The 26,565-nt window shown below is 42.1% G+C and overlaps 1 protein-coding gene and 1 pseudogene across 1 annotated transcript; one reads left to right on the top strand and one right to left on the bottom strand.

Moving 5' to 3' along the window:
* Positions 1-1,850: 1,850 nt before the first annotated feature.
* LOC114796652 (growth/differentiation factor 6-A-like) lies at positions 1,851-5,315 on the bottom strand (annotated as a pseudogene).
* A 7,793-nt stretch (positions 5,316-13,108) lies between these two features.
* Positions 13,109-22,256, top strand: LOC114791780 (GC-rich sequence DNA-binding factor 2-like). The gene is made up of 18 exons (XM_028982199.1): positions 13,109-13,449; positions 14,688-14,789; positions 14,903-15,028; positions 15,105-15,344; positions 15,538-15,611; positions 15,893-16,014; positions 16,399-16,582; positions 18,909-19,032; positions 19,135-19,183; positions 19,471-19,568; positions 19,886-20,085; positions 20,431-20,575; positions 20,677-20,798; positions 20,910-20,986; positions 21,064-21,130; positions 21,193-21,339; positions 21,423-21,553; positions 21,724-22,256. Exons 1-18 carry the CDS (start codon positions 13,158-13,160, stop codon positions 21,839-21,841), a joined length of 2,418 nt encoding a protein of 805 aa, XP_028838032.1. The 5' UTR covers positions 13,109-13,157; the 3' UTR covers positions 21,842-22,256.
* Positions 22,257-26,565: the final 4,309 nt, after the last annotated feature.

Raw genomic sequence — 26,565 nt, 5'->3', positions numbered from 1 at the left:
CTAATGATAATCTGGCCACAGCCACCCCCATTAGGGATGGTTTAAATAGAAACGGCATGCAAATGCAGAGGTGTGTCTAATTCCTCTGCTGGGCGGTTCAGAACTGCATGGTTTACATTAAACGGCCAGAGAGCTTTTGGCGTGCGCGCCTCCAGCTCCGCTGTGCCGCTTTTCAGTGGAGGCAAAACAGCATAGGGAGAAGGAGCCTGCAGCGTGCAGTTCTGATAACCTCTGCTGGCTCCAGGCCCACTTCAAAACAGCGGCTTCACAAACCACAAACTGCCAACAGGGACGCGCACCCCACCACGAACCGAATCCGCTTCATCTTCAACACACAGCCCAAAAAAAAAAGACAAGCTCTGGGAAGGTTTTATATACGCGTGACAATTTGTACAAACCGACTGCAAACCTTAATCACAATGACACGGATGCCCTTCTCATGACGGTAAATGAATGTTGGTCACCATGGTGATACTCTGCGCTACGTGAGATGGCATGAAATGGATGGAGAGATTCCTGCTGTGACAGGAAATTGCATTTATGTGGGAGGAGAGGCTCCTGTCCATTTGAAAAATTCTTGTGGGCTGAGCACGCTGAAGAAAGCGGACGAAACTTTCCCCAAAAAAAGCCACCGAAGCGGGTCACAGAGAGACAGCAGCAGGACTGAGGATCACGGTGTCATTGAGGGAAGTGCTTAATACCAGGGAGCACATGGGCAAGTGGGTTTGAACCCCCCAACATGGGCGCTGAGCACGGACTCAGGGGAACTTTTTTTGTCTGTGCAGAGGACAGACCCTAAACGTCACTGGTCTGCAAGAACTGAGGCATTTGATTCAGAATGGCAGTTTTGGGGAGCTTTGTTTAATTATAAAAACCCAACATTGGGTTGAGGGTAATCATAAAGTGAAGCGTAGAAGCAAACAAACTGTGGTACGGATTAAAACTGCAGACTAAAAGGACGAGGGCTGCTTTGGGATGTTCTTCAGAGACGTGGATAATGAAAGTATTCCAATGTCACTGGACAAAACAAGCTGGTGTAGCGGGTGCATGTTTTCATCAAGAAACATCAAACTCCGCAAAGTAATTCAACTAAACATGTTCAACAGAGAAATGACATTGCACAGAGTAGTAGACAGTCTACAAGCTTTAGAAGTGCTTGAGAAGTGCTTGCGAATTTCAGCTTGACTTGAAGCGACTTCAATAATTTCATGCAGATTGTTGGATGAGAAAATATCTTGCTTCAGAGTTCATCAGCAGTTTTCATTCTCAAAAGGACAGAGGAACATAGTATCACACATTAAACTCCTCAAGTAAAGTAAAATGAATATTGAGTACATGTCTTCATTTAAAAAGATCCATAAACCATGATGGTCCCAAGGACGGTGACCTCAGAACATCTCCTGGCCTCCTCTGGCAGAATCGTTTCTCGTGATCTTAGTTGATTTGTTTGGAACGAGGTGGATTGATCTGCAGAAAGGAAACAGGGCCTGTTACCTGTTGGCCTTATTTGGGGTGCTCTGTTTCTGCCAGGTTACGGACCAAGTCAGTCAGTCAGCCCTTCATTTCTCTCTCTCTCTCTCTTTTTTTTTTTTTTTTGTTCTTTTTTGCATATTTCCAAGCATAATTCCATTTCAGGAATTCATTTTCTGTGCAGAAAGCTTCCTTGCCCTGTGTTTTCTACACAGTCCAAATGTCAGCGACAACCGCTGGGACAACACACCTAAAAAACAAAAGCGTGTTGGGCCTTTGCATTGGTCCACACAATTGCGCTCCTCGCCACGTGTCATGGTACAGGAAGAGAGAGGGAAGTTCGGAGAACAGGGCCGGCGTCCGGCCCTCGGCCACAGGCGCTACCTGCACCCACAGCTCTCCACCACCATGTCCTCGTACTGTTTGTAAACCACGTTGTTCCCCGAGTCGATGTAGAGGATGCTGATGGGGCTGAGCTTGGAGGGCACGCAGCAGCGTGGCGGAGTGGACTTCCGGGTCCATGGAGTTCATGAGCGTCTGGATGATGGCGTGATTGGTGGGCTCCAGGTGGGAGCGCATCGGGAAAGTCGCACACCGGCCCTCGCAGTGGTACGCCTCGTAGTCCAGTGGCGCGATGATCCAGTCGTCCCATCCTAGCTGTTTGAAATTGACGTGCAAGGGCTTCCTGCTGCAGCGGGTCCGCCTTCGGCCGCCGCCTTTTCCCCCGCCCACGCCTCCGGCTCCTCCTCCGGAGCGGCCCGCCAGGACCATCCTCCTGCGCCTGCGCCGCCTGCGGGCGTCGACCCTCCACGACGGGGTCGAATGGCAAGTTCAGGAGGCCTCCCACTTTCTGCAGCCTTCATTTTCTCACGGATCTCCCTGAACAGGCTCTCTTTCGTCGGTGACCACGAGAAAATGTCACCAACAGGGCCCTCTCTTGTGGCTGCTGCAACTCCCTCCTGAACCCCAATATCCAGGGCAAGACTGCCTCATTAGTCGAGTCTGAAAGTACAGAAACTTCGAAACAGAGCAGTTACCATTGTGCTGTTCCTGTGTGCGCTGTGTAAAGCTTTCACAGATGGACTAACATCAAACACGTCCCACTGTGGTCTCTCGGTGTCTAAAATGTCAATCGTCCTGGAACCAAAAAAGATCTTGCTTCCCCGAAGAACCCTTGGTAGAACAGGAGTGCAGCAGGATGCGGTACAAACTCCCATCCTCTGAGAGCAAACAGAGAGGTCCCCTGGCGGCTTCCAGAAGATCCGAAGTTCAGCTTCAACCACCTCGTCAGCTCTGGAGAGACTGGAGAGGTCGAAGATGTACCGCTGTCTGGAATCAGTGGAAGGGTGGTCTGAGAACGATTAAGACAAGAAAGTCAGCAATCAGCATCGCAACCAGAATAAACACGTCACTTTGATCTTGAACGTGGTCCAGGACGCTCACTATTTACCCTCTGCCACCAGGATGTCATGAAAATGCCATAAACTCCAGGCTCCCCCACCCGGAATGAGAATAACATTCTGTCCTGAATCGTTTCTTTCTCCAAATGCTAACAGCCAAGCAGCGGTGGAGAGAGCCAGACAGGGCAGGTGGGGGAGAGCTTGGCTGACCCAACAGCAGGCCTCTGTGCTTGGCTGCGCAGTCTAATTACCCTGACTGAGTGAGAAGAGGCTTTGGTGTGATGTTGGAACCGTCCCTGCCTCCCTCTGTCCCTCAATAGTCCAGGGAAGAGGTTATAAATTTGAAAGGAGTGGTGGGTGGCTTTAGGACCGTTTACGAGAGCAGACGTGCTCTGCCTTATCACCACATCGCCCTGATAACGTCTGAAGTCCCTTGCGTTCAGTCCTTCCATTCACGACCACAGCTGAGGACAGTGGCGAAAGGAGCCGAGGGAGAACGGGCACCTTTTTTGATGTTGACATCTTGACTCTGGCCTCAAGCCAAAGCCTTGTCTGAAAATGCCACACAACCTGTGAACAGAACAACAGCTTCATGCTTGGGATCATGAATGGAATACTTTTACAAGTGTGAAGCCGTATTGTGGACCACACCAGGCTGCAGAGTGCGTGTGTGACTGAGAGAAAGTCATGTGAGTGACAACAGCGTAGCAGGCTGTCCTCTAACTCCTCTCAGCTTGGTTTTTAAATGAAAGGTGAAGAGGATCTGCCCCCCCGTCAAGCTCATATCCGCCTGCATGGCTGCGCTGTGATGTAACCTGCACCAGCACGTCTTGCTGTAAGACGTTCGCATGTACGTTACAGCACACACTCGGAAAGCATCAGGCTGAGGATAGCCACAGACTGACCAGCCAAAGCATTAAAACCGCCGACAGGCATGAGGCACGTAATATAGATCATCTCAATACAATAGCTCATTTGAAGAGGTTGGATTTCAGCCAGTGAACAGTCTGAAAGGATGGTGCTGGAACGCAGAAAAATGAACAAATGTAAGGTTCTGGAGGCCAAGAGGAGCATCTCCTGTTTCCAGTAAGGTGGCTAATTCCAAGGAAGGACAACTAGTCAATCCACCCAATTACTATACTGGATAAGGGTAAAGAAGTCTGATGAATTTGGATATAGCTAAAGATTGACACAGTCCACTGGACACCCTTTCATGGCAGGTGACAGTTGCAGCAGAACATTGTGCCCTGCTACACTGTAAAGAAAAAAAAATTCACGATTTTGGATGTTGAACCCTCCAGATTTCAGTTTGAGGGAGCATCTGTGGGATTTGCTGGAAAAAGCAAGGCTGATGCAAGTCTGAGGTCCCACACCGCAACTTTAAACAGAATGTAAAGGGACGATGATGTGTGGTAAAGGACGATCAGGTCAGAGTTTTGAGGATTTAATATCAGGCAGGCCATTTTTAATATCCTAGCTGATCCTGTACATAGTAAGATTTGACTAACGTTTTTCATTTTTGTTAGAGACAATTCCACAGAAAAAAACATTTATTAAGCAGAAATTCAGATCAAGAAGCATTTTTGAGAGACTGTTCTTAAAATGCTGCATTATTCTATTGTATTGTTGTTGTATACTATTTTACATTTTTTTTAACATTTAGTGCTTTTTTTTACAATATATTTCCCAGGTTTTATAATTAAATCAATAATAATCGAATGCTAAAATAAATTCTAATTTAGAAATAGCTTATGGTTAAATGTTTTTTTTTTTTTTTAGAACATGTTGAAATATTACTACTGTTGTCGTTTTAGACACACTTCTTTGCCCCTTTAACACAACTTTTAAAGGCTTTCGGTAACATGACAATAATTGAATATTTGACTGCAGACAGGCAGCTTGACCCAAATAAATAAAAAACAGGACCTGCTGCCACATTAACTCTGTATGAACGGTTTTGCTCATGAACTCATTATAAGCTGTGGAATTTACAGCTTGCGTTTTTATTACCTGGTGGTTTCGTTTAAAAAGCGGTCTAATTAAACGGCACTTGCCTTTCCCCAGATCGGTGAAGCTGGTGACGGTGCTGGCGCTCCGGTTCGTCCCCCGGCTCTCCAGCGCGGACAGAGGTCCGGTACAGGGCCAGCATGTAGGACGGTACGTGGACACCAGTGGCGTTCCTCCTGCGACTCTGTCCGTCATCATCGGCGGGGAAGGAGCGCTTCGAGGCTCCGAGGACCGCAGCCTCCGCGACCTTCCCGAGCAGGACGCCAACTAACAGCGAAAGAGCGGCGGCCTTCGTACGATTCATTTTCAGCGCTCTCTGGCCGAAATGAGAAAGTTGGAAGGGTTTGATGACTTTGGAAACTCCCCTTTGCTCTTTAGATAATGTTAATATCATGCATCTCTCTGACACGGAGGCAATAAATCGCCTGTTGCTCGGTATTCCACCGGCGCCCCCTACAGGTAACAACCGTGTCCTGCCTTTACCGCCACCGCACGCAGCAGCGGGGACCTTCACACAATGACAAATACCTGCGGAACACAGCTGTCTTTTTAATATTATGACATCACAATTAACATGATTAGACCTCTATTTTAGGCAGCCATTGCCCGAGCAACAGAAAAAGATTTCCAGGCGTCTCAGCCGAACAGTAGATTCCCAGTGTTTACTGGGTCCGAAAGATTGAAGGTTTTTGTTTAAAATGAATTCTTTTTTTTTTTAAAGAAGCCTCGGTGCCTGTCATCTGTGAACAGGAAATGAAACCAAATCAAGACAAGTGAAAATTTAAACCAGCTCCACGTGTGTGTTAGAAACAGGTCGAGGAAGCAAATACTACCTCAGTGCTGAAAGGTGGCCACTGTCACTACATGTTTACGGAGACATTCCACCTACCCTGGAAAAAAATAATTTTTATTAGCTAAAGGAGATTTATTAGCTTTGGAGATTTCACCATGGAACAGACCGACTGGACTTCATTTTAAATGGAGGTTGCATAGCATCTCAATATAATATAATAATACTATAATAATATACTAATAATAATAATAATAATAATGATGTAGAACACTCCCTCATACACATGTATGATGTTCAATTCTGTTGCACAAGTGCAACGTCTTTCTGACCTCAGAATTGTGGGAAATGACAACAACTTGCTATGGCCACAAGAGGGCACTACATTAAAGGTTAATTTAAATATGTCAACAGAATATGTCAACATTTCAATGAGCAAATAGCAAGAGCCATTGGTTGGTTAATTACTGAAGTTATTAATATGGTGATCTTAATTGTTGCTGTGAAAACACATCTGGGGATCATGGAAAAGGTGACACGGTGCTTCAGAAGGGCCAGAAAGAGAAGAGACATCATCTTGAAGGAGAAAAGCATGACCCCATTGACAATCTTGGGGATGTACTGGATTTGCTGTGACATTGCATTAGATGCTAGATGAATGCATACTGTATTCAAAGCTAAAAACTTTTTTGACTGAACAGTTCAGTTCTGTCAAACAGTTCAGTGCAGTTCAGGATCCAATCAGGTCCCCCTCATTAAGTTATTAAAGTTGAGTTATTATCATTAAGTTATTAAAATTTGCCTGTTCTGATACTAGTTATCTGCTTAACTTTCTGTCAGGGGCTTCCGAGTACAGAATTGGGAACCGCTGATCTTAAAAAAAAAAAAAAAAAAAAAAAAATGTCATGCTCGCAGTGGGCAATTCTCCTCTCTTCATTAATCGTGCAGTTGATACTAGTAGGCCTGCACTTGGCTAATAAAAAAAATATTAGCACTCAGGACGATCTATATGATGATTCAAGTACATCGTTGCTAGGTTCATATCGGTGAAATCCTTCATGGTTCAGACTGTTTCATTGTTTCTTAAAACTGAAATCTTACATGTTGGTAATAGAAAAAACTTCAGATAGCGCCACGCTTTTGGCACAGTCAATAAACCACACTGAATGGGCTCCAGTGTGATTACAAGTAAAAGAATAGGTGAGGATAAAAAACATAAGGATAAAAAAAAAAAATGCATTATAATTCCAGTTGGATCGAAGTTGAAGAGAAAAAAAAAAAATAAAAATACAGAAAAATGTATTTTAAAGGTATCTAAAACACACAACCATAGTCTAAACACACTTTTCGCTAAGTATCAAATTACACAACATTATTGGATTCTGCCACAGTTATAGTAAGTATGAGTTCAAGTGAATTTACATTGTGACAGTTTCTTTCCTGGGCGTGTAGAATATGCCAATGTATGTCAGAAATGCATTTTATTTAATAGCTGCAACTAGGTCTTTTAATGATGTTACCTTCCAAATCCATTGTATTACCAACATTCACAGGTTATGAAACATGTTTTGTAAATTCTTCACTGGCCGTTAAAAGTAGTATCGATATTTCTATCTTGTTGTCCGTGTCTGTCACTTTTGTTTGTATTTTTTCAGTTTACTTAATTGAAATGCATCAACTTTTACATTACCTTTATGTTAATATGGCCTGCTTAGCTTTCACTACATTGACTGAAAAACATAATTAGCTTATTACATAGGCACCGTAATACCTTTCCTTGTGTAATAGTTCACCAGTGCATTCTCTTCATTGCGCTCCTTCTGGAAGACTCGCGTGTAGCATTTTGGGCCAAAGTGAGAGAACAGAACGCTGTAGGTGTACAGGTACAGGTAGGAAGGAAAAGAGAACATGCACTCTACAAAGAAGATAAGCATGCTGATGGTCATGAAATTGACATTCTTGTAAAGATCAGTCAATTTGTGGCCTTTATAGGCAAACAGGAAACAATAAAAATGACAGAACAACAAATTGTACAAAAACACGGCCAGGAGCCAACCAGTGGAACCTACATCACATATTACGATAATTTCCGTCTCTTTCACACATGTGTAAGGACAAGGTGGGCCAATAATCAGCCATGCAGTGCATAAAACCATCTGGATTGACATTATTGTGGCTACTATCACAAAATGTTTATTGAAATGTTTTATCCACTGATGCAGCTTCTTTTCAAAATCAAAGCCCACAAAGGTCTGGAACATATTTCTAAGCATGCATTACAAAAAAATGTGTCAGTTAAAAACCAACATCACACTGGAAAAGCAGCCCAGGATGGACAAGAGAGTCATGAGGCCGAGGTTCCTGCCGGCTGCCGTCACAATCGGTGTGTTCATGTTTGCTGAAAACAGCACAACAACCAGCAGAGTGACTGTCATCCCGAGGACATCGAAGAGTGACAGGGTGATGATGATGCCTTCCTGCCAATTCATGAATACGATTAACTTATTGATACCCTCGTCTCAGCCTGTTGACTCATACAGACCATTGGGACACAGTGTACAGCTCTGTGGATTCAAGCATAACAGGGATTTAGATCATGAGATTGGCGTTCATTGTCCTGGTCTTGTGCATAATTTTATAGTTTTGAACAGGTCTCCAATTTTCTAAGTAAATCTATTTTTTAAGGTGCTACTAACATCAAATTCTCACCAGATGTCAGTGCCAACCCATGCAAATCAAATCAAAATATCGAACACATGAAGAAAGGAAGGTGCAATAAGGCATGAAATACAGTAATTAGAATACAATCATGGTGGTTCAGTCCCATCGGATGGTACAACTGAAGGGTTAAACTATTATGTGTATGCGATTATACGCCATTAGTTTTATTATTTAAGTCTATGCTTGTCTCACTTTCTTGTCGTCACTCATATGCATGTCCCTATGTGATCATGCACATGTCCCCTAGTGTATGTCCCTTCATGTATGTTACTAACTGTTTCCTTTCTGTTTTGTTTGGGTATGTCCTATTTCACTATGTCGTGCAACTGAGATGCTGTAACTCTTGCATGACAACATAGAAACTGTAGCAAGTAGTTTCACTACAAAAGGTTCAAAGGAAATACTTGAATTGTTTAGTGTGGATGTTATTATAGAAGGATTCCCACGTTCATTTTTTCCATTAGTCAATTCTAAATGCTTGATTTTAACACGAGGTAATTCTACCATCTGCCCAAATATATGAACAGAGTGACACATACATGTCATAAAACATAAAAATTATATATATTTTCTATATATATGAAAATGTGATGCTGTGTGTGTGTGTGTGTGTGTGTCACTCTGTTCATATATTTGGACAGATGGTAGAATTACTCCATGTTAAAATCAAGCATTTAGAACTGACTAATGTTTGTAAAAAGCTGCAATGTGTTCCATAACCTTTTTTTCTGCATCTTCAGATGAGCTCTAAACAGTAATGTCACAGGTGGGCTGGACATGGCATGAAGGAGGACGCATTCGCACGATCACAGGACAGGGGTTTAATACAAACTTCACAAGACAGGGGAACCTCTACACGCACAGTGACCCAACGGCGAACAGACACGAACAGGATAGTTATATACAATTATATAAATAGACAGCAGGTGAACAGGATCAGGGAACATTACACAGGACAAACATGAAACTCCGGTCCGGACTCCGGATCCGGAGTAACCCCTGCCGGTCCGGATCATGACAAGTAATCAAAGTTGGCCAGCAGGGTTTGAGCTGCTTACTCTGAATAATAGCTGCTGTATATATATATACACAGTACAAGCCAAATGTTTGGACACACCTTCTCATTCAATGTGTTTTCTTTATTTTCATGACCATTTATATTGGTAGATTCTCACTGAAGGCATCAAAACTATGAATGAACACATGTGGAGTTATGTTCCAGCTCCTCTGGCAGGACCCCAAGGCATTCCCAGACCAGACTGGAGATATAATTTCTCCAGCATGTCCTGGGTCGACCCGGGGGCCTCCTGCCAGCAGGACATGCCCGAAACACCTTCCCAGGAGGCATCCTGACCAGATGCCCAAACCACCTCAACTCGCTCCTCTCGATGTGGAGGAGCAGCAGATCTACTCTGAGTCCCTCCCAAATGTCTGAGCTCCTCACACTATCTATAAGGCTGCACCCGGCCACAGTACGGAGGAAACTAATTTCGGCCACTTGTATCTGCGATCTCATTCTTTCGGTCATTACTCAAAGCTCATGACCATAGGTCTCCCGACCCCGAGTTGGCAAGCCACCCTTTTCCGGTCGAGAATTGAAGGTGCTGATCCTCATCCCAGCCGCTTCACACTCGGCTGCGAACCTACCCAGCAAGAGCTGAAGGTCAGAGCATGATGAAGCTAGGAGGACCACATCATCCGCAAAAAGCAGAGACGAGATTCTCCTGCCACCAAACTCGACACCCTCCACACCATGGCTGCACCTAGAAATTCTGTCCATATAGATTATGAACAGAACCGGTGACAAAGGGTAGCCCTGGCGAAGTCCAACCCTCACCAGGAACAGGTCGACTTAATGCCGGCTATGCGGACCAAACTTGCGCTACTCTGGAAAAGGGACTGAATGGCCCTTAACAAAAGGCCATCCCCCCAATACTCCTGGAGCGCCCCTGGGGACAAGGTCATAAACCTTCTCCAAATCCACAAAACACATGTGGATTGGTGGGGCAAACTCCCATGCACCCTCAATCACCCCAGCAAGGGTGAAAATCTGGTCCACAGTTCCACGGCCAGGACAAAAACCACATTGCTCCTCCTCAATCTGAGATTTAACTATCGACCGGACCCACCTCTCTACCTTGGTGTAGACCTTTCCAGGGAAGCTAAGGAGTGTGATATAGTTGGAACACACCCTCTGGTCCCCCTTCTTAAAAACAGGGACCACCTGCTACTCCACTGGAACTGCCCCCGATGTCCACGCAATGTTGCATAGACGTGTCAACCATGACAGCCCTACAACATCCATAGCCATGAGATACCCAGGACAGATCTCATCCATCCCCGGGGCTCCGCTGCTGTGTAGCTGTTTGACTACCTCAGCAACTTCTGCCCCTGAAATTGAGCAGTCCATACATAATTTCATTTGTGAAAATAATTACTGCCTTAAATGCGGTGGAGATGATTGTGCTGATGAGCTGATCCAGGATCTCTTGAGTTTTGGCTTCATCTTTGGTGCAGTACGCAGAAAGAATAAACTTAAAGGCGATGCAAACATTCATGCTTTTCATATTTTCATACACTCCCTGTGCTCCAAAGATTCTGTATTCATCATGATGCCAACAATGTTCTACCTGAGATCCTTCACTAGCTGGATAATAGCCTTGCTATTAGCCTTGCAGTGGTGGCCTAGCGGTTAAGGAAGTGGCCCCATAATCAGAAGGTAGGCGGTTCGAATCCCAAGCCGCCAAAGTGCCACTGAGCAAAGCACCGTCCCCACACACTGCTCCCTGGATGCCTGTCATGGCTGCCCACTGCTCACTAAGGGTGATGGGTTAAAAGCACAGGACACATTTCATTGTGTGTGCTGTGTATGACAATCACTTCACTTTATTAACTTTATTTGTTCTGCCTGGCATCGCTTGAGACTGTACAAAGGAAACTTGGGAACGTCAGTTTGTTACTCAGGACTTCACTTGTGGATGCATATCTTATGTGAGGGGGGCAATAAGACATTGTTGGAATTAAAAATTGTAGAAAGAAATGCCTTTGTGCACAAAAGCAAAAAGAGTTGTCATTGTATTCACTCACTCACTCACAATTTATCACCACTTATCAGGGTCATGGCAGTTGCAACCCATTCACTCACACACCCACACTTATGGACAATTACCAATTTACATAGCGTGCAGGCCTTTGGACACACAGAGTCAGAGTTGGGATTCGAGGCGGTAGAAGTTAAAGTATAAAAATGTATATTAAATGAGTCACAAACAATCACTTTATGTATCTTGCAATGCATTCTGTGAACAAACTGTGACCCTCTGTCAACCAAATGACTTTCTGCCATTCACAAACGTGTGTTTACCTGTGGAGTAAATGGTAAAGACACATCTGAGTTCCTCTCACCAATCACAACCTTGATCGAGTGATCACTTGTGGTTTGAGTAAAATTACTAAATGGACCTTGTATATAATCCCTCCAAAATTCCATTGTCCCTCTGAGTGTCATTGACACATCTCGGCTGGTGTCAAATATTTTATATCTCAACGTCACATTTGGCTGCATTGTTTTTTTTCAATGCAGTACAGTCCCTGCCAAAAGTCTTATTTATTTTGTATAAACACCTGCTATTAAATTGACTTTTAATTAATCAATTGGTGTTAGAAATAGCTCAAACCATGACCATGATTCTTCTGCCACCAAACTTCACTGTTTTCTGGGTGAATCTTGGATCCATGCGGGTTCTAGTAGGTCTCCTGCAATATTTGCGGTGACTGGTGTAATTCAACAGAAGATTCATCTGAAAAATCCACCCTCTGCCACTTTTCCAGCATCCATCCTTTTAGCAGGCTATGGGCCTTGGCAAATGCCACATGGTTTTTCAATTGTCTTTTGTTTAGTGCTGGCTTCTTGCCACCGATTCGACCATGGAGGCCATTTCGAGACAGAATCTGATAAACTGTTCTGCTTGACACAGGGACTTCAGGTGACCAAGTCTCATGGAGCTCTGCTGCAGTGGAAAATGGGATGGGCTTGGATTTTCGAGCCAACAAACGGTCCTCTCGAGCAGTTGTCTTGCGGGGTCTGCCTGACCTGGGCTTGTCAAAAACGTCTCCAGTCTCTTCAAATCTTTTGTTTATCCTCTGTACTTGACGCTGAGACACATTGAAGGTGTCTGCCACATCAACACTTTAGTCTCAGGGTGAATCTTAGGCATGTTTGCAGAGGTCTAGTTGAAGTTGATGTGAAGGTCTAGTGTACTGGGCTTCTTTTTATACACACCTGAGACCTAATTGATCCATTATTAGTCACAGATGAAACTCATATGACAAGGCGACAACATATGTCTTTGTAAAAATTGACTGAATGGGCTTTACTAAGCTTTGAATATTAGAATACTTTTTAACGGTTTCGTTTTGTACTGAACCATTATTACAAAAGCTGTTGGGAATAAAACGAACCATTTCTTTCAAGAACTGACCTTTCAGTTGATGCCTAATACATCCCATCCCGCGGAAACAGGGTCAGATGGTCTTTTTTATTTGTGTGTAAAATGTCCAAGCACTGGTGCTGGTGAATTTACAGGCTGTTCAGAACGGACATTCTTTTTGTTTAAGTGTGTTTTTGGTGAATTGCGGATTTTGTTTTTATTGTTCCAGTAGGTGGCGACGTGCAGTCAACTCACGTTCACCGCCAACAACACGCAACCACAGAAGGAGATTGACCCGGAAGTTGTGCGGTCTCCTGGTCCATTTGGACGGTTGTAAACATGTTCCGCAAGAACACGCGGAGAAATTTTCGGCAAAGAAAAGATGAATCTAGCGACGAGGAGGGTCAGAGGGATGGCGATGACGGTGACAGGCAGAGTCCCTCCTTCTTTAACCCTCAGCCAAAACTGCAGAAAGGCCGCGGACTTTCCTGCAGCTCCAGGCCGAGCGTAGCCGAGCCTGAATCGGAACCACTCGGCGGAGAGGAGGCTCCCGTGGACTCGGATGCTGGTGCCAGTCCTCAACACAAAGCCAACCCCGCCAGTGTTGTGAGTTTCTCGGACGAAAAAGAAGGTTCGTCTTTACAGTGACGTTAACAATAAGTTGCGTCCAGTTTTCCTTCGTCGCACGCAATAGGCTGCGTTTTGATGCGATTCCATCTAGAGCTTTGCTGAACTGCGCAGAGAATGAAGCTGCGTGGTTCTGCAGTTTCATTTGAATGTTAATGGTTGTTCTTATGAGTCTCAGGTTCTGTCCCAGTGTCTTCCTGCTGAGAAGGCTGATAATACAATGACAGTCTCCTGAGTGCATTAATTGCCACTTACAGCATTTATAAGACTCCCTTAATGTGAAGTGATTGTCATTGGGATGCACTGCAGCACAGCACACATAGAAATGTGTCCTCTTCTTTTAACCCATCACCCTTAGTGAGCAGTGTACAGCCATGATAGGCGCCCGAGGAGCAGTGTGTGGGGTCGGTGCTTTCCTCTGTGGCACCTCAGTGGCGCCTTGACGGTTCGGGATTCGAACCGGCAACCTTCTGATTATAGGGCCGCTTCCTTAACCGCTAGGCCACTGCCCTTATCCAGAGCGAATTGTAATCAGTAGTTCCAGTGCCCCCATGAGACAGGTTTTTTTTTTTTTGTATTTTTTTATTGGGTAGAAAAGTGAGTTCATTTAAATGATATTGTCTGCACCAGACAGTGTTGTTGGTGAATGGTGTTGATGACGCCATTTCCTTGAATGCCCCCTCAACTTCTATAGGCCGTTCTCCTCCTCATTAATATTTAAAGCTACAGACATGGAAACAGTGCGTCATGGGGAAATCTCATTGTGGGACTGGATAAAAATGGCTGTAATTCTGCACCAAGGCTGAATTTCGGAAAGAGGCTTCAGATACAGTTTTATGGATCACTAACTCCTATATAAAAAAAAAAAAAAAGATTATTGGGGATCTTTAATGCAATACAGCACATGTATAGCGAACATAAATCAAATAGCAACAATTATTTATAATTTACCAAAAGTTAATGAACTCTAACGCCACTAATGATTGCAGCATTTTATTTTTAAATGAAGCTGCATATTGGACTGCTGTCCTCTATATGGTGTCTCTGTCTAAGAGATCGGCTACAGTCTCTATTCATTTGTGGTTCTTGTACCGATCTTACACCTCAGGGTTCTGGAAAGTGTGAGTAGAGGAGGTGGTCAGGACTGCAGTGGACATTTTTAATTATCTTGGTGAAATGATAGTTATGTGTTGTCTTTCAACCGATACAAATATTAATTACAATTGTTTCTGATTTTTGCAGTGCAGGATGGTGAATTTCGAGTGAAAAAATCAACAGACAAGCTGGTGGTTTTCCATGTTCAGAAAAAAGAGAGTTCACCCGCAAAAGAAATCCGTTCCACAGGTAAACATTTTCATAACGTGATTTATAAAGCGTACGTGTAAAACCTTTTAGAAAGTGTCAACCCATGTATGCACAATCTGAGCAGCTGAGGGGAATCTGGTTTTTGTCTTAAGCCATAAAAGAAGAGATACGGCAGACAAGAGCATGCAAGAACAGCACATCTGGAGAAGATCATGAGAAAGACAGCGATGATGGGACTGACAGTACATCTTCAAGTACAACGTCTTCCAGGTCTCCAGGTACCTTGATGCCTTCAGACCATGTTTGTTTATGTGCCATTTGGGATTGTCTTAGAAGATGCCTTGCTTTGCACAGTTAGTATTCCAGGAGCTGATCAGATCCTAGCTGCTAAGGAGGCACGGAGACAGGCCAGGCGCCAGAAGGACTACATCCCTCTACGTGCAAGAGACTTCAGGGTGGATACTCCAATGTCAGATGAGGAGGAGGGTCTGGAAGAAGATGATGAGGGTGATGACCAGCTAGATGACCATGAGAGGGAGATCCCATTTGCACCTAAATCCAAGACTCTGAGGGAGAGGATAGCCGAGGAGATTGGTAAACAGAATACAGTCAAATTCAGTGCTAATGATCCTGTGATCAGTTTCAGGATTCAAGATGGAACTGGACAGAAAAAGTCAGAAAGATCTTTTGTTCTATGTTGTCTATGATATGAATTTAGTACATGACTTATTAGCCATGCATGCACATTTTTTTTTCTTATCATGATTAATTATTAATACTTGTGTAGGTGGGAGTGATGGTGAAGAGGAGTGCAAGCTTTGGGAACAACAGCAAATTGGAAAAGGAGTGAAGGGGCATAAGGTGTGTGAGAGAAAAATATAAATATATACATACAGTGTGTCTGTTAAACCTACGACCAGAACATGCAGGCTAAATAAAACAAAAAAATGATGGGAGTTTGTGTTGTGTTTTGCTTGCAGGGTTTTTCATGCTTATATCCCTCCATACATTTTTCAAGTGTGTTTTATTAAAAAAAAAGAGAGAGCATCCATGTTAACACTGAACAATATGCTTTTCTCAAGGTTGTCTAGATTAAGGTTTTTTAAAAAATCCCATTCATACAGTCTATTCTTCCTTATCAGTTTTTGGATCATACTGACTACCAGGAGTACCAGAAGTTCGCCAAACAGAAAAAAAGGATTGACATCCCAGAATCTCTTCCTCCTGTGAGCATCAGTGTTATAAAGAAAAGGATAACTGCAAAGTGAGTTGCTTTCACACTTTGTTCCAACTGTCAGACTGTTTTTGGTTTGCTTGCATGTTTAGTGTAGTGCAAGCTGTTTGCGTCGAACAGATAACCATGCAAATATGCAGACGATCAGGCCGTCATATTCTAATGAGGTTGTGGGTTTCGGTATCATTGCAACAATACGTCATCAGTAGGGTCAAACTGTAAATTTACTTTTGAGTGTAGATGCACACATTTTTTTTACTTTTCAGCAGGCATCCGAGGCCACTGTGGACGCAGCATAGCATTAGCCTTTTACAATGATTCTCTGTTTTGGCTAGTGCGGGCTGAATGTTTCCCATAACTGTGGCTTTTCTAGGTTATGTTGCATTAACCTGGACTTTCTTTACACCTCTTCAGGTTAGATTCCCTGAGGGAGGTGCACTCTGCACGACAGGCTGAACTTAGGCGGATGAATTTTGACATGGACAGCGCCAAGAGCTCCCTGGAACATCTGGAGAACTCTGCTGCCAATGAACAGCTGAAGTTCTACCGCAGCATGAGTGTCTATTCACAGAACCTGCTGGACTGTCTGGCTGAGAAGGTTTCTATTTTATTGTTTGTGTAGAATGCAAAGGCTTGGTGAATTTGATCTGGGGTTAGTACTAGGGGTGTGTATTGGCACGGGTCAAAATACGATTATATCAAGATGTATTGTGATACTGTATATTAATATATATTGTACAGTTCACTGAAAATGTAAAAACAGAGGTGAAATACAAGATGCTTTGATCGATCTGTCATTTTTTGCAATTTCACTCTGCCTGAAATGCCAGGCAGTAATTCAAACCAGCTGTACAGTGCCATCTACAGGATTGGTGGAGGTTTCTCATCTCTGTTAACCTCAGTAAAGAAAACACTGAACTGCACTATCCACAATTTGTATACAAAATATCAAAAATATCGCAATATATTGCTGTATCGCTATTTTAGAACACCCCTAGTTAGTTCTATAAAGCAGCCCGGTCCTGGAGGAACATCTGGTAGTAAAGCTGGGCATACACTGTGCAATTTTTTAGCCTTTTTTCACTCGTGATAATTACATTTACATTTAGGGCATTTGGCAGACGCTCTTATCCAGAGCAACTTACAACATGCTTTCATGTTACAATCAATGTTACGATGTTACAATGTTACTTTCATGTTACGATCAATTCTGGTTCACTGGGACCCCCAAATATGAATCTTATTATTCACTCTGTTTTAGTTTCTATGCATAAGACAGACAATAAGAAGGTTACAAGTGCTCAGTGACTGAGCTGTTCTGACCTCGAGGGGAAGTTCATTCCACCACTTAGGGGCCAGATCAGTCGTGCTGCTGCATTTTGTATGAGTTATAGAGGTCAGATGGTACATAGAGGTAGACCAGCTAGAAGGGAGTTACAGTAATCCAGTCGTGAGATTACTAAGGACTGAACCAGTATCTGGGTGGCTGGTGTTGACAGATAAGGACTGATCTGTATGATATTGTAGAGAATAAGCCTACAGGAGCGTGAAAGGTCGCAACCGCCTGCTCCTGCGAATGGTCCTTTCTTAATGTGTAGCCATTCACACTACCTCCTATTTTCACAATTTTACAAATGGCCAAAGCAGTGTATCTGGCTTTTTCTAGCATGGCTACTGATGCAAGTGTTCTTATTGCTTGTGTAGTGTGAGCAGTCCGTACATCATAAATCATGAGCCTTTTTTCCACATTCAATTTAGTTGTACAGTTTGAGCTGGGTGTTTACCACACGTCAGGATACAAATGGAAAAAATAGATAATTGGTTGGAGTGATCACTTTGGCAGATGTTACTTTAGGACCAAGGCTGGGAAACACTATTAAAAAGAGGAATTGCTATCAATTAAAAAGTGTGCTAACTTATATTTTCATTCCCTGAAAATAGCAATCAGCAATAATTATTTGTTTGTTTTCAAAACAATAAATTATGTTGAATTTGAATAAATTTAAATATATTTGGAGTGTATTTGAATGTATACAGTGGAATCTTTGTCCAAAACATTGTGTTGGTGATCATATCTGTGTGGAGTTTACATACTCGTTCGGGGTTGGTGCAAGTTTCCTCTCACTGTCCAAAATTGTTGCACGACAGGTGAATTGGTTACTCTAAATCCGCCTGTAGGGATGTGTGAGTGAATGGTGCCCCGAGCATGTATGAGTCTTTGACCTGTGAGTCTTATGGAACTTATTCTTATAGTTACTGAATGGAAGGAATTCTGAATAAGACAGTTCCTACGGTTAAAAAAAATCTGGAAAAGTCATAAAACTTGAAAATAGAATTTTCCAGGCCATGAAAAGTTTTGGAAAAGGAAATAAACATATAAAGTTTTGAAAAAATCATTGAAATCTAATTGACACATGAAGTACATAGTTTCCATAAGATTATTTTACGTTTGCAAGTACAACGTTTAAAACTAGAGCATCTTTGCTGACTTTACATAGTGAACCATTTCAAGTGGTACTTTGTGCGTTGGTTCAATATTCCAGCACCTCCACAGCCACGTGTCTCCTTTTAAAAGTCCTGTAAATTACAGCTGATGATCTATGCCGGAACGAGGTGGAGGTTCCATATTTCCATTTGCACGGAAATATGATTATGAAAATGTGCATTAGAGTAATTGAAATTGGATATTTACCCTATTGCAGAAGAGTGCGCATTTGTAATGAGTATAATTCTTTTGACTCATTACAAGTATACGATAATACAGTTGTAGACAAAGTAATTTTAATAGTCATTATGCAGTCTCTTATTTTTGATGTTTGGAAGCATATTTCATAAAGAAAACGGCTCAGATTTTATATATTTTTTATATTCTCTTTGGCCTTTTTCTCAGATCCTTTGCATTTCCTTGTCCTGTGACTGAATAGGTGGTGTTAATAAATGCTGCAGAGGTGGACATGCACACTGCACACATCCAGCAGGCAGAGGCGCTGTCGTCCCGCAGGAGGCAGGCAGTGCGGGAGGAGTCGTCCTTCCTGCAGCAGCTCTTATGTGAGTCCACTGGCTGCTTCAGCAATTAACTACAAGTCTATATGCGTGAGATGGTTCCTCTTGAGAGAACCTCATGTTGTCTTGTGTGTGTTTATATTGTAGACAACACAAGTGTGAAGCATGGAGCAGTTTCCACTGAGTGGCAGCAGTGGTAAGTTGTGACATTTCAGTCGGGTGTTTTAACACTGTCATATAAGAACTGAAGGCCATCAGAACTCCACTCTCCCTGGACATCACCTGTTTTCTCACTGCTCTCTGGAGACATGGAAAACAATTTAAACTTCACTAAAAGGAGACTAAGAAACAGCACACTAGTCTACCTCTTGCACAAACCTTGTACTTTATCTTTGTCATACAGGGCTGCTAAACTGTGTTTCTTTGCTTTCTAAACAATGACAATAAAAATCTCAGCCGAGTCAACTGTTTGTTAACCCAAAGTAGGGAGACCGGTTCCTGGAGTGAGGAACGCTGTGGTATTATGCCAGCAGACAGTGAGCCAACGCCTGAGGAAGAGGCTGAACTTCAAAGTAAGATAGGTGAGAGAGGGTCTATCAGCTCCTGAAATCGAGGATTTCAGCAAATCCAGACTCTTTCAGTATTTCATTTATAATTTATTTATGCATATTTTTGTCAAAGAACCCTTTGATGTGGGTTGACCATATTTTCCTCTGCACAGTGAATCTCATTTCTGCATCTGTTATACTTTGTCTATGTTGTTTTAGTCTTAGATTGGGTTAGGGCTTAAGTTAGAGGCTGGCGAATACCCAATTATGCATTTAATGCATTCTGGAACCATTCATGACTATAGGCTTTTTCATGTTGGTGAGCCTTACCACATTCTGCATATTTTCAGCTGACATTTTGAAGAGGTCACAGGACATATTTTCTGACGTTCACGGTGACTTCTGCGACATTGCAAAAATCCTGGCCAGGTTTGACGAGTGGAGAAGGACCTTTCCTGACTCCTACAACAATGCCTACATCAGCCTTTGCCTGCCCAAACTGCTGGCGCCCTTCATTAGACATCAGCTGATTTGCTGGAATCCTCTGGAGGTATGCAGCTTTTTATTTAGCATCAAACAGTTAGGAGGAATGTGAAGGACTTCCATTCTAATCAAATAAACGTTGATAAAGTACTGTTGTTAGTTCCAGACTGAGAATTATGTTGGCGTAGATACAAAGATTATTATAATACAACAGACCTCATTCACCCGTGTTAAGGACTCTAACTGGTCCGGGTGAATGAGGTCTGTTGTATTATAATAATCGTTGTATCCACACCAACATAATTTAATCTTAAACAAGACTAGTGACAGCCGAGTCTATTACACAACACTAGTGACAAGCGAAGTTCTTTTCTGAATTGCTGAATTGTTCACAGTTACTCATGTTTCCCAGTCTAAGGAGGAAGATTTTGAGGCTCTGCCATGGTACTCTGCTGTGGAGACATTTTGCCATGGGCAGGGCCATGAGGAGATGGAGAACATGGATAAAAAAACTCTTCCTGCCATCATTGAGAAAACCATTGTGCCCAAAATTCAAGGTGTGTGTGAATGTGTGCGAATTAGGCATCACTTATTATGAACTTCATGCTGAGCATGAATACATTGATTTTTACGGTAAATTTTTTATGGTCACCTGTAGCATTTGTGGAGCTCGCGTGGGACCCATTTTCCCACAGACAGTCTCAGAGCCTCACGTCACTGTGCAGGAGACTGCAGGAGGATTACTCCATCTTCAGCACAGAAAAGCGAAAGCCTGTCCAGGTACTGATTGCTTGTAATGCATCTATAAGGGAAGAATTTTATCTTCCATGTTTTTAGCTCATTGATTATTGGTTGGGCCAGTTTTGATGTAAACCTTGTTGTTCCTATTAGTCATTTTTGGAGTCGGTCTCAGAAAGATTGAGAATTGCGGTAGACGAAGACGTCTTCATCCCTCTCTATCCAAAAAAGTATGTTTATCTTGGCTTACTGATAATATTTGCTGCGTCAATTTCAAATAACCTGACCAGACCTAAAATTTCCGCAGGTGCTTGGAAGACGTAGCTTCACCACAATGTAAATTCAGAGACCAGCAGTTCTGGGCAGCTGTAAAGGTAAACCGATCAGTAGAGGTTGTCAAGTTATATGTTTTACTGAGTTAAAACTCCCCCCCCAGCTTCTTGAGAATATCGGACTTTGGGACAATTTGATTCCTGAGCACACTCTGAAGGAACTGGCCTTGGACAAACTTCTGAATCGCTACCTCATCATTAGTCTGCTTAATGAATCCAATGTGGAGTTCTCAGCTGAGCAGTGCAAGAAGGTATTTACTTCATTAAAAGTATTTTTCCTTTCTTTTTACACCATTTTCCTGGACTGACCCGTCACTCCCGTCCATACCTCCAGGTGGCAGCCTGTTTCCCAAAAACCTGGTTCGAAGAAAATGAGATCCTTCCCCAGCTTAAGAACTTCTGCAGCCATGTGCTACAAACAGTGCACTCAGTGTGTAAAGACGGCTCTGCCGCCACTACAAAAAAGTACGGTTCCTTCAAACTATCCAGCCCTGCTGCAGCTTGTTTTGAAACCTTTTCATTGTCTGAAAAGAGTGAACGTTGACATTTTTTAAACAACCACATTTTTCACATTATTATCTCCATTGATTTCCAGTGCTAATCTGTTATTTAAATCTGCTTTTTGTTTTTTGTAGAGATGTTCTAACCAGTCTCTTCATCGTTCTGGCGGAAATCGGAGCCTGTGATGATCTGACAGCCGTTGTAGAAAAGTACAATTGCAAGCATTTATTAGATTCCCTTAAATTATTTTGATTTGATTTAATCTATGTTTTTTTTTTTTAATGTAGCATATGATGTATAAATAAATATTTTTATACCAATGTTCCTTTGTATGAATTTTGTATATGTAAAGTTTTTAGCATGGAGTTTACATATCAGAGTCCTCAAAAACCCTACACTGCAACAACATCCCCAATGTCTATTGCTCTGGGTAGTAATGATTTGTGCCATTCTGTTGTAACAGTCAGCTGCTATGTATTGTGTAGTTTTATGACTTGATTTGTACAGATCTATGTTTAACAAATTTTCATTATTTCCTACTGTGACCTTTTTGGATGGTGTTGCTTGAGGCAGAAATGTGAACGCATGTATGTTCATTTCTGTTCTACTTTTTTATTAAATAGAACAGACCGTTTTTTCTGCATTAAACAGATGTTATAATTGAATGCTGTGTTTAGTCCGGGATCAACACCACTTTATAATACAATCAAAACTGTAATTTGAAAAGGTAACTAGGGCTGTTTATGTGGTATCAACATTTCGGATGCATTCTTTATCTGTGAGTATATTTCTTTTGAATGGTTGTGCCATGAGCAGCCATTGGTATTTCTATCATATTCTTGCCAGCATCTGCGTGGATTTTGGTGCGAGCTTAGTAAACACTGCCAGCCTGCCATCTGCTATCCTCATCTGGACAAATCCTGCCCATGGTGTGCAATCGTCTACACATAGTAATAAAAGTTCTGTCACTTCAGTGCATTCAAGCCCAACATCCATCACAGTGAGAAATGTGATTGCTATAAACGGTCACTTTCCACTTACCCTAAAAAGCCTTCTGGCTGCTGTCAACACTGGCAGCAGTGGTAGGTGATCAAGTGAAGCGTGATAAGTATCTGCGTTTCTTTTGCTTCAGAGGGGCTGCTGACAGACTCTGTTAGAAGAGTGGATTATTTTTTTATGATCCAACTAGAGGTATTTTAAATAGGAATTATGATTGTATTTCAGCTCTGAAAGTTTATGGGAAATCCTTTACATTGCTGGTTGGGAACAAGTACAGTTTCAGGTACTTTCATATATATATGAATATTTCTATTTTTCTCTCTCCATGTTATTCCAAGTATTTCTGGAATGAACTCATCTGAACCATGAATATGTATATGCATATGACGCATATACATGCATATGACCCATGATGAATGAAAAAACCCAAAGGCAAATTTGGAATTCAGTCTCCTGCTTTTTTTTCTTTTTTTTATCTCTACATTCCATCTTGAGGCTTTCCGATGGGTCTGACTGGGTCATTTATTCATAAGTAGTTAATTTTTACACTGTTGTGCAATACCTGCACTAATGTTGTTTTTTAATGTTGTTTTGTCTAGCTTCATTCATTTACATGAAGAACTGCTCAAAGTTGTGCAAATTATTGACACTGGGAGGCAGTATTTGCTCATTTCTTATCATGGGGATTCCATATCATCATAAAAACCCTTTAACACAACATCATCCCAAGTGCCAAAGAGAATATCCATTGCTAAGGGTTGTAATGATTCTGCCATTCTGTTGTTCACGTAACAATATGTAGTCCTGTACAGTTTTTAAATAATGGAATATATACATGAATTTTAGTTTTATATGTGTGTGCGTGTACAATCAATTTATAGACTGCTGAAAACAGTTCCTTTTGCAATTCTCTCACACTTATCAGACCTACCAAGGCTAAACCAGGGTGTCACAATTGTCCAGCTATGTTTTTTTATGTGGCATATGTGTCACTGTCCAACAGGACAGCATTCTTTGTCTGTGTCAGGGAATGTCGCCAGACCCGAACAAGGGCCCAATCCCCGTCCAGGCTGCTGTTGTCTGTGTTTCCCAGATGGTGGAACAAGCTGCCAAATGCCACCTGAGCATCTCCGATACTCCCTTCATCATATCACATCATCGCTGAATCCACAAACCAGCATTTCCTTACCTCCCATTGTCCTAAGATTGAATATCAGTCTTCATACAGTATGTATGTTGCTTTGGAAAATGGCATCTGCTAAATTAATTTAATCTGTGTGTTTAACATGTAATTATGAGTTCTCAAATGTTCATTAAGACAGATTCGATAAAAATCTGAGCATGGATCTCATTTTCAATGAATTTGCCTAACTTAACTTTAAAACAAACTGAGCCCGGTAAGATAAAATGTCTTTGTTTCTGTGCTCTTTAAATAGCAGTGCCTTCTGATTTCAAACTCCACCTATTCAGTTGGGCAGCTTTGCTTGAAATAGAATGACCTGAAGATCCAGATATACTTGAAGACTGGCCAAAGATGATCCCCTTGGGAACACATGATCTCATCTCATATTGCAAGGAGATGCAAGCAAACAGTGATGGAAAGTATCAGTCGGAATCAAAATGTCTCGAGCCTCTGGGAACTTGAATCATTTGGAGCATTTATCTCCTTCTGGAATTTATTCTACCTGTCAGCAGGAGCTGGAGAGCACAGAACATCTGTATCACTGAAGCTGAAAAGCTCAGGGTTAAAAAAGCTAATGGCTTTCAAAATAATTTCTCTACTAAATGAAAAGATGAGTGTAGAAGCTAAGCTGTTCTGTGCATTCAAATCTTGGTAAAAGCAAGTCAGATGAATGGGGCTTCTTCTAGAAGAGGACACCACCAGCAGGAAGTGAAGTAATTAGGCCGTTTGGATGCTTGACTGGAAATTGTTTGGACAGCTAAGTGCCAGCAGCTCCAGGCACTCTGTGGCACAGAGTGAAGAGAGTGTCTGCCCATGAATTCGCTCTCCAAGCCGGTTCTGAGCATCGTGCAAGCAGAGGACAGGCACATGACCTAGAATGACATGGGTCAGAAGGGCTAAGAACAAATGTTGGCCATTACGGTGTACTCCTCTCAACAGCCTGGGTCAAGTGGTTCACTTGGCTAAAGTTCTGTCTGTTACTGTGAATTGGTGAATGAGCAGAAGATTACCAAAAGTAATAAAGTTGAAGATGGCATATCTTGAAGAGAAGTAATGTGCAGCTATAAAAATACTCAAAGGTTTGGATAAGCTTTGTGGTTCTGAGATATTCTGTAACAAGTCAAGGACAGTAAAGCAAAACTACAAACAAATGCAGGTGCATTTTAACACATTCACAGAATTATTTCATACTGACAGACATGTCTTAAACTCATTCACTATAAAGTGTTCACTACATAGTAGACTAACTGGTGTGGGTGTAACAGTACGTGTCTTTTCTTTAATAAACAGTGATAAAACTATATCACTATATATGTGTCATATTTTATATATGTGGCATGATTTTTTTTTTAGTAACATAAAAGGTTGCAGTTATTACAGTTCTTCTCCATAACTTGGGAATGATGGCACAAACAAGTTAACGCATTCCGGGGACTTGCTTGGTGTTATGGTCTGGATGATATTGCTTGTCACATGATGTGTGTGGTGCAGGGACGTAAAAAAGGGGGTGGAGCCAAGCGGAGGGCCTGATCTCATTATATAAAATCATTGCAATATAATGATGCTCAGGAATTACATACATAATGCTCATTTGTGATACTTAAGTTTGGAACACATATATGCACAGTATGCCTCACATGTAAGCACCAACCTTTTTGGATACTTGCATGTTGATTTACTCACTTTAGAAATAGGTTTGGCAGTAGCTGCTTTTACATGGTAATATTCTGTATAATAATCATACGTAGATTAAAGTATCGTAGTCTTACACAGTCGAAGACATGGGTATGTCTCTAATATCTGAATTTACCTGAAACATTATCTGTATATACTGTGAGTGTTTTCATCCACTTTTTTCCAGTTAACGGAAGTGAGGAAGTTTGCTGCAGAATCTTTCTCTGTCCTGCTTCATGGGAGTAGTTTAGTGTCATCTGACCGTGAGCCATGTGTGGAGTTCCAGACTTGTTGACTGTAGTCAGGCAGACACATTGCAGTGGCACAAAATGGCATCAAAGTGCTGACGCTGGATCCTGCCTTTTCAGCATGCCCATCCACACATATCACTCTCACACACCCACAAACACACACATACACACTCCGCACAAGTCTGAATGAACAGACAATGGCTTTTTACCCAGATAAATGGGTTCACATAACATTTACACATAATACATACAAATGAGGCACATAATGTGGCATATTTCTGCACATGTGATGATCATTTTTGTATATGTTAGTCTTTGGTTTTTCAATGTCACTTTGTTATTTGGCTGCAAAAACCGTGCCCCCGTTATGTTTGAGACGCATTGTTACGTAAAGCTTTTAATTTATTCACATTTCTTCTAATCAAATTATCTCCATGAGTGAATTCGGTCAACAGCAGTTCCACAATGTGCTGCGTGCCAGAGCTATGACTCTGTCTTCCAAGCCTCGCTTTCACATGGTCGACTGCAGACGTATCATTCCGTCCTTATTCCTTCTCAAAGCTGTTTAATGATTTAATGAAGGTTCATTGCGCTTGATGTGAACTGCTCTCATCCAGTCAGAAAACAGTCTTAACTTTAACTGACACATGGTAACACATGGTTGTCCTGAATTAACTCTCCCTGTCCCAATTTATTTATTTATTTTGTCTCTTAATTAAATTTTCATTCTTTAGAATGACATCATCATCATCATCAACTGGTGACCAGTTGAGCCATGTGTGGCTGCTGTGAGAGAAGCACCAGCTTTAGCTTTAAGTACCTTTATTCAGCTGAGAGAAAACAACCTCATGGTTACTAATGTTTTTCTT

This window comes from Denticeps clupeoides, chromosome 1, assembly GCF_900700375.1.
Source record: "Denticeps clupeoides chromosome 1, fDenClu1.1, whole genome shotgun sequence".
Lineage (NCBI taxonomy): Eukaryota > Metazoa > Chordata > Actinopteri > Clupeiformes > Denticipitidae > Denticeps > Denticeps clupeoides.
Note: the sequence above shows the minus strand (reverse complement) of the source record. Positions and strands in the feature narration are given on the sequence as shown.